Source organism: Enoplosus armatus, chromosome 10 (assembly GCF_043641665.1).
Source record: "Enoplosus armatus isolate fEnoArm2 chromosome 10, fEnoArm2.hap1, whole genome shotgun sequence".
In the NCBI taxonomy this organism is placed as follows: Eukaryota; Metazoa; Chordata; class Actinopteri; order Centrarchiformes; family Enoplosidae; genus Enoplosus; species Enoplosus armatus.
Genome location: NC_092189.1, coordinates 18,271,771 through 18,288,878, shown reverse-complemented (window position 1 = coordinate 18,288,878; position 17,108 = coordinate 18,271,771). Strand labels below are relative to the sequence as shown.

The 17,108-nt window shown below is 40.5% G+C and overlaps 2 protein-coding genes across 2 annotated transcripts in view; both read left to right on the top strand.

Annotated features, from left to right (window-relative positions):
• Positions 1-17,108, top strand: part of LOC139290956 (uncharacterized) — a 247,986-nt gene that overhangs the window by 32,549 nt on the left and 198,329 nt on the right. The window lies entirely within an intron of this gene.
• LOC139291664 (signal-regulatory protein beta-2-like) lies at positions 1,049-13,427 on the top strand. Its single transcript, XM_070913766.1, has 6 exons — positions 1,049-1,067; positions 11,803-12,132; positions 12,374-12,730; positions 12,886-13,005; positions 13,140-13,198; positions 13,302-13,427. The coding sequence occupies exons 1-6, from the start codon at positions 1,049-1,051 to the stop codon at positions 13,425-13,427; spliced, it is 1,011 nt and encodes a 336-aa protein (XP_070769867.1).

Here is a 17,108-nt window from a genome sequence, read left to right as displayed (position 1 = left end):
TGTGGTGTAACCTAAACGTTCAGGTGATGAATATGGATCTGTGTAAACTTGATATTGAGTTCTAGTGAACAGCAGAGATTTGACAGTGACTGACAGTGGCTTGGTGACATTATTTGTCCGTAGTTGGTTTCTGAGATGCTTTCGGGCGACAATATTTTGGATTTTACTTGATTAGCATCACCAGTTTTGCTTTTTTTCCCCTGACACAAGTATGTCCATCTTTTATATTACATGTTTTGCTTTCTTAATGAATCTTGCTAACACTAAATCTTGAAACTCTTGCAGGCACTCTTGAGCGGGTTTTTTTCTTCATCAGGTTCATAGTCCTTTTTCCACAACAGACATTTCGACTTGTCATAGCAGGAAAAGACAAACAACATTAAGGATGGGCCATTCTAGCAATGCAGCTATTAATAATGTTACTAGTTGCACATGTTTAACACGTCTAAGTGTCTGCTGTGAAAAACGTCACCTTTGGTTTCACGACACTTTTGTCACAAGTGCACAGAGACACAAAGTGGTAAAGAGAGGGAGAGACTAACAGACAGACAGTCAGTGGTTTTGACAGTGACCTGCTGTGTATCTGTCCACCACAACATCCCTCAACTGAAGAACAGACTTGACATGAGAGCTACATGAGGCTTCAGCAGGCTAATTTTAGTTGAACACATTGAAATCATTGTTTTACTTTCTTCTTAACATGCTCATTTAAAGTCCAAATAATGTCTATGTGTTTTTAAAGATGCAACCATTACAACCATATGTATTTGCAATCTTACAATATAAAATCATCATGTTAGTTCATGTTTTGTTTTAATTTTAATGTAAATATTGATTTATTCAGCATTTATTTGGACAGGCTGCAAGTCCATCACTGTGCCAAGTGACTTTAGCAAAGCTGTTAAACCTATTTGCAGATAATCAGGTCAATGTAACTTCAGATCACAGTTAAAAGAACCAGGGTGGGACCAGTGAATGATTAGCACCTCCCCCCTCTGACAGCAACTACCACTGAAAAGCAGCAAACGGCAAGAAACTGGGATGAAACATGGTCATGGGTCGACTGGGTGGGTGTGTGTGTCAAACACCCTGCACCCTTTAACTACTCCTGTAAGTTGTTGTGATGTTGATATTAATCAATAATTTAGTGTTATTCCACTTGCCTTTTTTAAAAAGGTAAAAGAGAAGCACAAGTACAGCCTCCTGAGGTTAAAACACAGAGTGAGAAAGAGAGAAAAGACCCTTCGTGTCCACACCTTAGTGTCAAGCCCAACCACAACAATGCTGAAGTTTCCATGCTTCATTTGTTTGTCAGCGGTGACTGTGAATGTGTGTTTATATGTGTCTATTTGTGTGTAAAGGTACAAAGCAGGACACAAAGTTTTTACTGCTTTTGTTTTGTGTGTTTTGTGTACACGGGCTGAACACAGCGTTGTGTCAGGGAAGCATCGATTTAAACAACAACAATCCTCCTGCAACACTTGTAGTATTAAGAACATCTTGTTGTCAAACCAGCGTGTTTTGGGTTGTGGTCAGCAACATGTTGACCCTGATGAAGGCCACAAACCAGAAGGATAGATAGAAAGATATAGAAAGATATGTTGTCTATATGTTTTCATTATCTGTACATCTTTAAGTTGTTGAAGTTAGGCAACAAACTTCCACTCTGTTTTGGTAATGTACATTTGTGGTTTTCTCCCAGGTTGACATGACTTCTCTCCCTCAGATAAAAATATGCAGGTCAGAAACTCTTCATGGCCTCCATGTGAATGTGTTCCTGTGATACTGTGAGAGAGGCGCTCTGCTGCCGCCTTTCACCAGCCCCCTGAGAAGAAGTGAAGCGAGTGCAGAGGATGGATGCTTTCACAGCCCTCCCCAACTCTGTATGCTGTGCTCTTCCTGCTGATGTGACAGGCAGTCAGAGAGGGCGGGCCATCATCGATGATGTGGCGCATCTGAATTGGCCGGCTCACACAATATTTCAGATGGCTCCTCTGCCCATGAGCATCACTGCAAATGGCTGACTACATATTTTTATATAAGCCCCCTGTGAATGTGATAAGCAATTACACATTCATTCAATAAATCAGTAAGTCAGTCTGTCAATAAATAAATGAAACAAAATCAAAATTAGTCAAACTTAATAATAAAGAATACATTCCCTGAGACCAACAGTACACCACCTCAGAGTGTCATTGAGAAACTTCCTGTTTCCACATGACAGTGGGCTTCAGGAGGAACCGCCCAGCACTGCGTTGGTTGTGGAGTCCTTCAGGTTCCTGGGATGTACTATCTCTCATGGCCTGAAGTGCGAGACTTGCATCCACTCCGTTGAGAAGAAGGCCCAGAGACTGTTGTTCCTATAACTCTAGCCCTTATGTCCTACTCTACATGTAGATTTGGGGGACACATCTTTCTGATTTGTGATGTACAGTCTATTCTTAAATGTCTTAGTTTGGTAGTATAAATGTAAGTACCTCAGATATGCAATACTTCTTCTATACTTCTGTATCACTGATCATAAAAAAAGTGTACATTCAACCTTTCAAGTATGTTACACTGATATGCAATAATGTCCACGATCAATATGTCAAGCAGCACAATTCAATTTTCAATTCAATTTTATTTATACAGCACCAAATCAACTCAAATCAAGTCATCTCATATAGAGCAGGTCCAGACCATACTCTAGAATATTACTACAGAGACCCAACAGTTCCCACCATGAGCAAGCACTATGGCAACAGCAGCAAGGAAAAACTCCCTTTTAACAGGCAGAAACCTTGAACAGAACCGGACTCTAGGTGGGCGGTCATCTGCTTTGACCGGTTGGGTTGGAAAGAGAGACATAGAGAGAAAGAGACAGAGAGACAGACAGACAGAGATGCATAGCAACAACAGTGGTAGAAAAAACTAATAATAATAGAAATATGACTAATAATAGAAATTGCAGCGGTGAGAGTCAAGGAGGCCCAGGGCAAAAGCAGCCAGGCATACCAGGACAACGATCCTCAGTAAACTGTGAGACGAGAAAGCACAAGGAAGCTCTGGGGAAGATACAAAGTTAGTAACATACATTGGTGGGACATGAGGGTGTAAAAATGGAGAAGGAGAGGAGAAAAGAAGAGCTCAGTGCATCATGGGAAATCCCCCAGTAGTCTACTAGTCTAGGCATATAACAACACAACAAGGAGCTGGTCCAAGAAATTATTCGTGGTGAAAGTCAGCATACGAGACTGGGAATATGATGCCCACATTCATGATTCAAATTTCCTAATCTCACATGCTAACCTCCAAAACGCCACCCATACAACAATATGTTGCACTAATATGCAATAACTTCCACAATCAATATGTCACGCAGCACATTGCTGCAAAACTTCACAACTGCTTTTCGAAGTGAAGCTCTCCGTTTTGAAAGTCAGCATTCGAGACTGGGAATGTGATGCCCACATTCATGATTCAAATTTCCTAATCTCACATGCTAACCTCCAAAACGCCACCCATACAACAATATGTTGCACTAATATGCAATAACTTCCACAATCAATATGTCACGCAGGACAATGACTGCAAAACTTCAACTGATATGCAATAACTTCCACAATCAATATGTCTCGCAGCACATTGCTGCAAAACTTCACAACTGCTTTTCGAAGTGAAGCTCTCCGTTTTGAAAGTCAGCATTCGAGACTGGGAATGTGATGCCCACATTCATGATTCAAACTTCCTAATCTCACATGCTAACCTCCAAAACGCCACCCATACAACAATATGTTGCACTAATATGCAATAACTTCCACAATCAATATGTCACGCAGCACATTGCTGCAAAACTTCACAACTGCTTTTCGAAGTGAAGCTCTCCGTTTTGAAAGTCAGCATTCGAGACTGGGAATGTGATGCCCACATTCATGATTCAAATTTCCTAATCTCACATGCTAACCTCCAAAACGCCACCCATACAACAATATGTTGCACTAATATGCAATAACGTCCACAATCAATATGTCAAGCAGGACAATGACTGCAAAACTTCAACTGATATGCAATAACATCCACAATCAATATGTCACGCAGCACAACGAATGTAAAATGTTCACACTTCATTTTGGGTTTTGGAATTCAGCCGAGTAGTTTGTCAAGGATAAAGTCCTTAAATCTTAACTTTCCATTTCCTAATGCTAACCTTTTATACCAACATGCCACAATTCAAAACCGAAAGCGTATTGCCACTTAAATACTGAAAGGTTTCCTGTCGATTACATTACACTGCCAGGTAATTACTTCCAAAATCTCTAATTGTATTGTACTTCCAACAAAAGACTAACTAAGAAGTTGTAATTGTTATTCATAAGAACCATCATGGGAATACACACAATCTTGCTCCTCTAACGCCAAACTCAAGCAAATGCATAAAATTGAATGCTCTTAACACTAGCCAAACACAAACAGCTTGGTTACTGTTATATCCAACTTAAAGGATACGTTCACATCAAGTATATCTTAAAATAGTACTCACATTTCCATACGCGCCTTGAAAGAAGAGTTGGTCGCTTTAGTTGTTCCTCCTCTGCATATTGTCCGCCAAGTAATCCCTTCCCAAAGCAATTTCCTGGGGTTTCCTCTTGTCCATTCACTCAGCAGATGCTCCTCTCTTCCTTGAAAATCATCCTGCCGATCTGTCCTGGTCATTGTTTCCTCCTAAATGAAATCCACGTCCTGTCTCGTCCAGCTGCATTTCACTTCTGAAGCTGTGACTGACTGAGTGTCACTAAGGGCAACTTCTCCAAGGTTCTAGAATGGCGGTTGATGCAATAAGACATCAAAGCCGCTACAGAATTCTGTGACCGTCACAATGACACACGCAAACATACGCACACACACACACACACACACATTCATTTCATTGCCAATAATGCTGATAATAAATTAAACAATCTAGCGACACAAAAACAATTAACATACTAAGATCAACATGGACGTACACATACGGTGTCATAAGTACGAACAATAATCGAAAAATAAAATAAATGAACAGGCCAAAAAACATTGTAGTTAAATATTTGGACTACTTATTGACTGAAAATTAAGGTAAATGAAATTGAAAATATAAAACCAAGAGCAAGTATATTTAAGGTAAACAAACAAAGAAGTTTTGAAATCATGAAAAGAAGACTTCGAATTAGACTTTATTAATCCCACAGCGGGGAAATTCACAAGTCACAGCAGCAAAGACAGAAAGGTGCAGAAACACACAGCAGACAAGCACCGTGTCAATAAGAATTACAAGTATTTTTTTTAAAAAGAAAAACAATATAAAAATAATAAATACAGATATAAAAAATATGGGGGACAAAAATAAATATATCCACGGAAAATATAAAGTATGTACAAATTGTGCAGATTTCTGTGCAGTTAAACAGTCTTATAGCCGTAGGAATGAACGACCTGCGGTAGCGCTCCTTCTTACACCGTGGGTGTAACAGTCTGCTGCTGAAGGAGCTGCTCAGGGCCCCCACGGTCTCGTGCAGGGGGTGAGAGGTGTTGTCCATGATGGATGTCAGCTTGGCTAACATCCTCCTCTCCCCCACCTCCTCAATGGAGTCCAGCGGGAAGTCCAGAACAGAGCTGGCTCGCCTAATCAGTCTATTGAGCCTCCTCCTGTCCCTGTCTGTGCTGCCCCCCCCCCCCCCAGCAGACCACAGCTTAGAAGATAGCCGAAGCTACCACAGTGTCATAAAAAGTCCGGAGCAGTTTCCTGCACACACCGAAGGACCTCAGCCTCCTCAGCAGGTGGAGGTGGCTTTGACCCTTCTTGTACAGGGCCTGAGTGTGGTCAGACCAGTCCAGTTTATTGTTCAGGAGAACACCCAGGAATTTGTAGTTCTCCACCTCCTCAATGTCCCAATCGAATCTGATGAAAAACAGGTTCAGTTGGTTAGCCCAGTCCCTGTCTCCACTGTCCTGGTGTCTCCCCTCACCTTTTCCATGTCCAGAGATCTTCTTAAGTCCTCTCCAGACATCCCTGATGTTATTTTGCCACAGATGTTCAAACATTTGTCTATTAGAAATTAAGGAGGGCAGCGGTGCTAGCTGGAAAAGTTATTGTCTCTCAACATATGTAAATATTAAATTCTGCCACCTCATAACATGTTTCCATGTATTTCCTCAGAGAGATGAGGACTCAGTGGCTTATTCTGCACCAACCTTCACCAAGAGGAGAGCTGGCAAAGCAGAGAGAAGGAATGTAAAGCCAGCAGAGGGAGAGACGATCTACTCTGATATCAGGGCTTTTTGATTAATTATCATTCCGAACAATGGATTTGCTGATTTACTGATTAAAAATGTTGTCTGGCACACTGTGAAAAATATACTGCTTCAAATCAATTTCACATCTGATATCAGTCACAATATTTTGATTGGGTAACCTTAAAAATGTTGAATGTTTCATTTTAATATCATATTTAGTCTGTTTGCAATCTTTGTATGACTTTTTTATCCTATTTTATCTTGTTATTTTATATAATGGCTCTGATTGATATCCTACATCAATGTGAATTGCATTTATATTAACTCTTGCTTCATTTTATGGCATTTTTTTATAATGCTGACACTCAAAAAAGCTTTTTGACAGATTCAACTTGAAAGAGACGGAGGGTTGAGGACGGTTTTCTTTCTGTCTCTTTTGTGGCAGTTTTATGGCTGTATCAACGTATCAATGCAATGCAACAATCATTAGATAAACTGAGTGACTATGTGCATCCTATAAAAATGATTTCATGATTGTGGTGTAGCCTAAACGTTCAGGTGATATATATGGATCTGTTTAAACTTGATATTGAGTTCTAGTGAACAGCAGAGACTTGACAGTGACTGACGGTGGCTTGGTGACATTATTTGTATGAAGTTGGTTTCTGAGATGCTTTGGGGCTTATTTGGTTTGTGTGTGACTGTTACAGTTTGATGCAGAGAATAACAACAAAGTCAAAGGCAGACAAAGATGAAGGTCGACCTGGACAGAAGAACAGAGAAAGAGGCCAATAGCAGAATAAACTGGATTTATCCTGCAAATACACAATATGTCACTAATAGCAATTTATATAATGTTATATATATTGTTAAATATCTATTTTCACCACAATAGTTTTGTGGCTTTATGGCTTCTATTGTTGCTCTGTCGGTCGGTCCAACACTTTGATCATGACTGACAAACCTCAACAAATGTTGGATGGACTGCAACAACATTTTGTATGGACAGTCAAGGTTTCCAGAGGATGTTTTTTGATCCCACAACTTTTTATGAAGTGCCATCAGCAGGTTGACATTTTTGGTGTTGAGTGAAAACACAAATGGACTGCAGTGAAATTTGGTACACAGTGACTCAAGAAATACATGGCAGAGGCAGCTGCGTGGATCAGTGGTTAAGATGCTGAAGTTAAGAAGTTAAACTGCTCAAGTTTTTACACACAGAAGACACAAGGCTCCCCTGCTATATTGGCAGTGAACTCGAGAGCAACAATATTTTGGATTTTGCTGACATGTTTACTTGATTAGCATCACCAGTTTTGCTGTTTTTCCCCTGACACAAGTCTGACCATCTTTTATATTACATGTTTTGTTTTCTTGATAAATCTTGCTAACACTAAATCTTGAAACTCTTGCAGGCACTCTTGAGCAGGTTTTTTTCTTCATCAGGTTCACAGACCTTTTTCCACAACAGACATTTTGACTTGTCACAGCAGGAAAAGACAAACGACATTGAGGATGGGCCATTCTAGCAATGCAGCTATTAATAATGTTACTAGTTGCACATGTTTAACACGTCTAAATGTCTGCTGTGAAAAAAGTCAGCTTTGGTTTCACTATATTTTTGTCACGTGTGCACAGAGACACAAAGTGGTGAAGAGAGGGAGAGACTAACAGACAGACAGTCAGTGGTTTTCACAGTGACCTGCTGTGTATCTGTCCACCACAACATCACTCAACTGTAGACAGAAGCATGACAAACAAAAACATATATGTTGTAGACACAAATAATCTCTTTTTGTTAAAAATGTGTTGAGAAAATATACAGTATGAAAAAATATCAGGAGGCAACAACTCAAATGAATGAACCCCCGCCGTCTTTCTGGTCTCACAGCACTTTGTAAAGGCATTCTGCATGTCTGTCCTGAGAACAACAAGCAAAGCCACATGCAACAGCTACACTGACAGAAGCTGCGGTGGGCCGTTTCTCCGCCCTTTGACCAATCATCAAGGCTGTTTACTCAGAACAGACCTGACTATGGGCTTCAACAGGATGTGTAGTGAGGGAAGAGCTACATGAGGCTTCAGCGGGCTAATTTTACTTGAACACATTGAAATCATTGTTTTACTTTCTTCTTCACATGCTCATTTAAAGTACAAATAATGTCTCTTGTGTTTTTAAAGATGCAACCATTACAACCATATGCATTTGCAATCTTAAAATATCAAATCATCATGTTAGTTCGAGTTTTGTTTTAATTTTAATGTAAATATTGATTTATTCAGCATTTATTTGGACAGGCTGCAAGTCCATCACTGTGCCAAGTGACCTTAGCAAAGCTGTTAAACCTATTTGCAGATAATCAGGTCAATGTAACTTAAGATCACACTTAAAAAGAACCAGGGTGGGACCAGTGAATGATTAGCACCTCCCCCCTCTGACAGCAACTACCAATGAAAAGCAGCAAACGGCAAAAAAGTGGGATGAAAAATGGTCATGACTTGGCGTGACTGGGTGGGTGTGTGTGTCCAACACCCTGCACCCTTTAACTACTCCTGTAAGTTGTTGTGATGTTGATATTAATCAATAATTTAGTGTTATTCCACTTGCCTTTTTTAAAAAGGTAAAAGAGCAGCACAAGTACAGCCTCCTGAGGTTAAAACAGAGAGTGAGAGAGAGAGAAAAGACCCTTCGTGTCCACACCTTAGTGTGAAGCCCAACCACAACAATGCTGAAGTTTCCATGCGTCATTTGTTTGTCAGCGGTGACTGTGAATGTGTGTTTATATGTGTCTGTTTGTGTGTAAAGGTACAAAGCAGGACACAAAGTACATGAAAGTATTTACTGCTTTTGTTTTGTGTGTTATGTGTACACGGGCTGAACACAGCGTTGTGTCAGGGAAGCATCGATTTAAACTGCAACAATCCTGCTGCAACACTTTTAGTATTAAGAACATCTTTGTTGTCAAACCAGCGTGTTTTGGGTTGTGGTCAGCAACATGTTGACCCTGATGAAGGCCACAAACCAGAAGGATAGATACAAAGATATAAAAAGATATGTTGTCTATCTGTTTTCATTCTCTGTACATCTTTAAGTTGTTGAAGTTAGGCAACAAACTTCCACTCTGTTTTGGTAATGTGCATTTGTGGTTTTCTCCCAGGTTGACATGAGTTCCCTCCCTCAGATAAAAATATGCAGGTCAGAAACTCTTCATGGCCTCCATGTGAATGTGTTCCTGTGATACTGTGAGAGAGGCGCTCTGCTGCCGCCTTTCACCAGCCCCCTGAGAAGAAGTGAAGCGAGTGCAGAGGATGGATGGTTTCACAGCCCTCCCCAACTCTGTATGCTGTGCTCTTCCTGCTGATGTGACAGGCAGTCAGAGAGGGCGGGTCATCATCGATGATGTGGCGCATCTGAATTGGCCGGCTCACACAATATTTAAGATGGCTCCTCTGCCCATGAGCATCACTGCAAATGGCTGAATAGGTGTTTTTATTATGAATTATTAGTTATTTTATTTGAAATTTTGATTTGGAGACATAACATAGGCTCTTACACTGTATTTAGAGATGTATTACATGTGAAACATTGATAATTAAAGGCTATTTCAATACATTCTATAAAATGTATTGTATTGTATTGTAATATATTATGTAGTGAACAAAAGTGGCTTTATTGTAAAGCTCATGTTTTTGTCATCTTATTTTCATCAAAGGATGGGAGTGATAAAATGAGAGAGTAGATGATGTTTTGATCAAATCTTATTTAACCCCCAACCATACAAGGGTTAAAGCCGTGCTCTAGCCACAAAGCTACAGGATAACCAGAAATGTCACTATTTTATGTTTAGTGTCACTTTAACAGTAACAATGGCTTGAGTTTCGATTTATACATCCTACAGTCATTAAATGTAAATGATTGAACAGAAAGACATAAAGTCGTCGTGAGTCCAGTCTCTCAAGGAATTACATGTACTTTTTTGCAGTGCATCATGCATCCAGTGCTAATGTTATTGCCAATGTAGGAACTACTGCAATGTGCAATTTAGCATGGTGAAGAGCCTGACCATGACTTTAAAGACCCTGCACACCCACACAGCTGTTGTGAATTACCCTGTCTGAGGTGGAAGTCGGGTGAAGTGACGCTGTGAATTACCTGTCATCAGAAGTTGATATACTACTGAGCATGATGAAGGTGTATGTTGTCCCACTCTAACAGGTGCAACAAAACCAACAGAAGGGTCAAGATATGTCAGTCAAGTGCAGTTTGATCACACACACACACAGTTGTGAGAAGAGGTCTAATTCAACAACAGAAATGAAAACATGTATGTGACTTTAATCTGCAGGGACTTTAATTTGCCGTCTTTTTTCTAACATTTTTCTAACCATAACCAAGTAGTTTAGTTGCCTAACCTTAACCAGGCTGTAAAACAAAATGGCATTGAACATTTGATCACCACTGGTCATGAGGTTTTGTTTGGAAAGACATCGTTTCACTTCTTCTGATTTGATTGTGAGTGTGATTGGATTAATGGAGCAAACAATGATTAGTTAGTCAGTCATGTTGGACAGGAACAATATCCATGGATCAATGAAAAGATAGCACCTGCTATCAGTTAATAAACACCTCTATTTACAGCAAAAAGTTCTGATAAACCGACTGTACGCTACCGGCACAGCACCAAACAGCAGACTGACAGAGTTAGCTGCCAGCTAGTGAGCATAGTGGAGCATTTAGCAGCAAGAGAGACGGATATTTCTGTCTGTCAGGAGTTGGTGGAGAACAAAAGCAGAGAGAAAACTTATATGAGTACAGAACTTACATTTGCCAGGTTACCAGAATGTCTAGTCTATCTATTTAAGGCTTTCTGGAAATCAGGCTACAATTCAAAAATATGGTAATATAGTCAATAAAAACAACAGACTAAAGATCTTCCTCCTGCCCCTGTTGTTCAGGGAAACTCTCTTAATTCATGACCCCCACAAGGTGAAATGACATGTCATTTTGAACAGTGTGAGCATATTGGTGAATATCAGCTGAAAAATCCATCAACATGAAGTGAAAATATAAAGGAAACCAGATTATTTTGGATTACAGTAGTTCACATCAAATCATCTGTTGTGTTTACGCTCAGTGTCAGTTATAGAAACCCACCATGAAACATGAAACAAAAGCTTGCTGTTGCTGTTGTTTCATGTGTTTAGGTTGGAAAGTTGAGATTATTTCCACTGTGGTGGTACAGTGACATTGGCTAACATAACAAGAGACCAATGAGATTGCTCTGAAATTGTTCCCTCCCACTTCATATGGTTACATTAAGGTGAATCATCTTCTAATACGGTCTAATTTAACTGTTGTCTCAAGTGGATTAACAAGGAAATGCTGGTCGTATTTTATTTGCTGCTGATGCTCAGAGTTGGGCGTAAGTATATAAAGTTTTTTCAATATATATTTCAAATACATTGTCATCTTCTTGCATCAACTTAGCACAGGGCATATATGAATCTATCTCTGCTGTTAATCACTGCTCCATTTCATTTTATTTTTAGGATGCACAGATGATCTGATCTTTGTGACGAAGACTGTTGGTGTTGGAGATGATGGGACTTTGTCGTGTACCCGCCAGACATCTGATCATTCAGCAAAATTATTTTGGATCAGGCTTGTTTCTGGAAACTTGCCTGAATTCTTGGGAGGAACATATTCCTTTAATTATTCTGGTGTTAACGAGACTCCTCGAATTACATCAAAACAAGAGCCTGGATCATTTGTTCTGCATATTAATAACACAAAGCTAAGCGATACTGGAGTTTATTACTGTATAAAAGTAGACAAGCTCAAAATGACATTTTTGAAAGGAACATTTCTGAGTATTAAAGGTAAATAAAATACCACAACCAGACATTTCACATTCCTTTAAAGATTTAACCATCATGCTTACATCAAACACCATTTATAACAGCAGGTCACACAGTTAAATTTAAATGTATGTGTAAAGGTAGTACATGTTTCCATAGTTTACAGGAAAGTAAGTTTATGTATATGAATTCATATTTTTAACTACTTTTCTTTTCATTGAAGTGAATATCACATGTTTATTTTCACATTTGTATTTCCCAGGACCAGAACCTGATATCACTGCCGTCATTCACGTCCCCCCATCTGATCCAGTCCGTCCAGGAGACTCAGTGACTCTGCAGTGTTCAGTCCTCTCTCACTCTGAGAACAAGACATGTCCAGGAGATCACAGTGTGTCCTGGTTCAGAGCCGGATCAGATGGATCTCATCCCAGTGTCATTTTCGCTCACGGAAACAGTGGTGATGAATGTGAGAAGAGTCCTGACGCTCGCTCTCCACAGAAATGTGTCTACAGCTTCTCTAAGAAGGTCAGCTCCTCTGATGCTGGGACTTATTACTGCGCTGTGGCCGCATGTGGAGAGATATTATTTGGACATGGAACAAAACTGGACATTGAAGGTAACAGAGAAGCAGAACATGTCCATAAAAATCATTCATTTTGAATCTGGTAGAATCCATTAAGATCATGTATCGCAAAACATTTGTTTCTAATGCATTCAAACATCAAAATAATAGTAAACTTTCATTATTTGCTCCTTTTCATATTGTTTCAGGACTCAACATGTGGGAGAGAACAGTTCTGATTCTGCTCTGTGCTGCTTTGGCTATAAGTCTGATTGTTATTGCCTTCCTGATTTATACCATCAAGAAAAAAACGTGTGGTTGTTGCAACGGTAACAGAAGTTTCTCATGCATCAATCCACCAAACAGTATTTTGCAAATGCAGACTTCACATGATTTACATTACTGCTTTGTGTAAATGAACCTACAGCATCTTTCATATCTTTGTGTTTATGTTATAACACAGCTGCAGTTGCTCTGCAAACAAACACTGCAACAGCCGGTGGTGATCAGCAAAGTCAGCAGGTAAGGTATAAAGAAGAGATTCAGCTGGAAAAGTTATTGTCTCTCAACATATGTAAATATTAAATTCTGCCACCTCATAACATGTTTCCATGTATTTCCTCAGAGAGATGAGGACTCAGTGGCTTATTCTGCACCAACCTTCACCAAGAGGAGAGCTGGCAAAGCAGAGAGAAGGAATGTAAAGCCAGCAGAGGGAGAGATGATCTACTCTGATATCAGGGCTTTTTGATTAATTATCATTCCAAACAATGGATTTGCTGATTTACTAAATAAAAATGTTGTCTGGCACACTGTGAAAAATATACTGCTTCAAATCAATTTCACATCTGATATCAGTAACAATATTTTGACTGGGTAACCTTAAAAATGTTTAATGTATCGTTTCAGTATCATATGTAGTCTGTTTGCAATCTTTGTATGACTTTTTTATCCTGTTTTATCTTGTTATTTTATATAATGGCTTTGATTGATATCCTACAGCAATGTGAATCGCATTTACATTAATTCTTGCTTCATTTTAGGGCCTTTTTTTATAATGCTAATGTAGCGGTGCACAGAATGATGTCACACAGGCTCAATCTGGTGCTACACATCTAATGAAGAATTTCTGCAGAATGCAAAAACATGACTTTAGGTTTACAATCGCTGCACAGCGTTTTCTGCTTCAGTGTGGTACACAGAGATTTTCCTTGAACTCACTCGCTCACAACAAACAATGATAACAGAACACTAATACACGAAAATGAAAGATTACATTACCCCTCAACTCAACTAGGGTGATATATTTTATATATATTTTATTATTTCCCTACAAATCATTTGTGTTCAGCATAACACCACATTTCTTCAAATCCCAGTCGATACAACAAGGACAGACAATCATAAAACATGCTAACAAGAGTAACGGGGGTTTTTCCCGCATATGAGGGCTTCTTATCAAGGCTACCGCTTCGCGCCCCTACTACTACAATGGCGGCCGTAAACCTCCATTAGCTGCTAACTAGCTAACTTTACACAGTTGATACAGTCGCTAATAAACACTTACAGAACAAAACACAATGTCAGAGAAGTACAGCGCAAATCTGGCCTTAGTCCCGGATACCTAAATAACATCACCAGCTTACCTGCAGAACGCAAAAACATGACTTTAGGTTTACAATCGCTACACAGCGTTTTCTGCTTCAGTGTGGGACACAGAGATTTTCCTTGAACTCACTCGCTCACGCGAGACTTCCCTGCGACTCTCCCAGCGCATACGCTCCTCGTATAGCGACACTGACACCTACTGGCGCTTTCCTGGAATAACTGCATAACAATGACACTGAAAATGAATAACATTGTACCTTAAATTCTAACCATAATAAACAGTTTTTCCCACTAACACAAATGTACACATAGGAAACCTACCTAAAACTCTCTTATCTAAAATTACATCCAAGAAATGACTCTGTTCAAGAACCTACACATAGCTTATGGTGCCACACTCTCCCCCTCAATTTTAAATGTCTCCGGACATTTAGTTATCAGTGTTTCCACTTCACATACTGACCTTTCTTACTGAATTAACCTGGCATTACTCTTCATGACACTTCATGTTCATATGACATTAATTACTCTCGTAATTATGACAGTGTACATTCCAGTTAGTATATACCACACATTTTCAGTCATAGTAAACTCCAAATCTGTCCAGATCAACACTCAAATGTAACAGAACTCAAATTTCGGCCACAGTTCATTTAGCTACCAGTCCCTTTGGTTTACAGTACAAGTCCAGTATGTGCTCACAGGATCGACTCTCCCTTACAGTTTATTCAATTCCAGTGTAGTTCTTCGTGTCCATTTCGCAATTACCCCACAATCTTTGTGTCTTTATGTCATGTGACCCTAACTTGTTACCTCTATTATCCAAGGTCACCACAGTCTGTTGCAAACTGGAGGCTGGATACTCATGTGTAGATTCTCGACACCAACCTCAACCACAGTTGGCTCACCCAAAACTCCATAGGTCAGCATCCTCGGTCGGCGTCTCCTCCTTTGAGAGTAGCTGACTGCAGGCTGTGGTCCTGGATCATCCTCCTCTGATGACTCTTGTAGACTCTCTCCAGACTCAGCAGCATTGTCCTCACCACCTGCCCCTGATGTGACGTCCATGATGTCTGCCTCCACTTCCACTTATTCTGGCTCAAATGGTTCTGCATCTGGGTTTAGGCCTCCAGCTCTCTGGCTTGGTTGCTGGTAGTGTGGGAATCGACACATCAACTCAACGTCCTCACTGTCTGAACTCTCCACTTGTTTGTTTGCGTCATGTTGCCTTGTTCTTGTCTGTCTCGGATTTTCCCTCCTTTTCTGTTTTGGATCCGTTCCATGTTTGTCTAGCGTCAGGCTATCGCATGGGAGTAAGAGGTTCCTATGTAACACACTACTTTTGCCCCCTCCCTCTGGTATCACCTCATACACAGGACTCTCACTGCTCCTCCTCTTCACAACATGAACCTTATTTTCCCAATAGGACCGCAATTTCCCACGACCTCCTCTTTCTGACAGGTTACGAACAAGCACTCGTCCACCAGGTTGAAGGTCAGCTCCATGAACTCTTTTGTCATACCCTCTTTTGCCTCTGGAAGCTTCTCTGGCAGCCCTTTTTGAGGCAATCTTATAGGCTTGATGCATTCTGGTTTGCCAGTTCTGAACATACTCTGCATAACTTTCCCTTGTCTCACTGGGCTGTAGGTTAAAGAGCAGGTCTATTGGCAAACGGGGGGAACGACCATAAAGCAGGTAATATGGAGAGAACCCGGTGGCTCCACTGGGGGTACAGTTATATGCGTGCACCATCTTCGGTAGTGAACTCTTCCAATCAGCCTTTTGTGTGTTTGTGAGTGTGCGAAGCATTGAGAGTAGAGTTCTATTAAAACATTCGACCTGCCCATTGCCTTGTGGATGATAGCAGGTGGTGTGGGAACCTCGCACATCACAACATTTCTGCAACTGGGCCATCAGCTGGTTTTCAAACTCCCTGCCCATGTCATGTTGAATTTTCTCTGGAAACCCAAAGCGAAGGGCAAAATCATTGAATAGTTTGTCAACCACAGTCTTGGCAGATTAGTTTTTCGTAGCATAGGCCTGCGCAAACCGAGTATAATGGTCCATTACTACGAGGATGTACTCAAACCCTTGGTTACAGGCCTCTAAATGCAAAAAGTCTATAGAAACAAGTTCAAAAGGGTGTGTAGTCACAATGGATATCAAAGGGGCTCTAGTCGCTTTTTGTGGTCGTTTTGCCTTCAGGCACTCACACACTTGAGTCACAAAATGTTCAGTGTCACTATGCATACGGGCCCAATAAAATCTGTCCCGAATCAAATTTAGAGTTCTCCCAACCCCGAGATGTCCCATTTCTTTGTGCAACTCCTGAAACACTGTCTGCTGGTGTTCTGTTGGTAGGACAAGCTGGCATTTACCTCCTGTAGAGGACTCCATTATCACTGATGAACAGTTTTTGCCACTGCCTCGGTAAGACTCTTACACCTGCAGGTTCAGCTTTCAGCAACTTTCTAGAAGGGTACTGGCTGCTTTCTTTGTACTGCAGAACTCGACCAATGACAGGGTCTCTCTTTTGACTTTCTCCAATCTGTTCTGGCGTTACTGGTTCGGCTAAGGTAGGTGAACATGCATCACTCACTAGGTCCAGGGAGTCTACATGAGCTGCCGTTACCCAGGCTGGTGGAGCGTCTTTCTGCACTATAACTCCTTGAACAGATGCACTGATCACCTCAGGGCTCACTTCCTCTGTACACTGTTCCATGACTTTGTTTATGTCCAGTGGCATACGGGAGAGGCCATCCGCATCAGCATTGTGCTTACCCGGTCGGTACTTAATAGAAAAGTTGTAGTCTGCCAGTTGCGC

Bases quoted from the DNA above. Each gene is read 5' to 3' on its own strand.
- LOC139291664 (XM_070913766.1), top strand. The intron at 12,731-12,885 runs GTAACAGAGAAG...ATATTGTTTCAG, and splicing joins AACAAAACTGGACATTGAAG to GACTCAACATGTGGGAGAGA. The intron at 13,199-13,301 runs GTAAGGTATAAA...GTATTTCCTCAG, and splicing joins GTGATCAGCAAAGTCAGCAG to AGAGATGAGGACTCAGTGGC.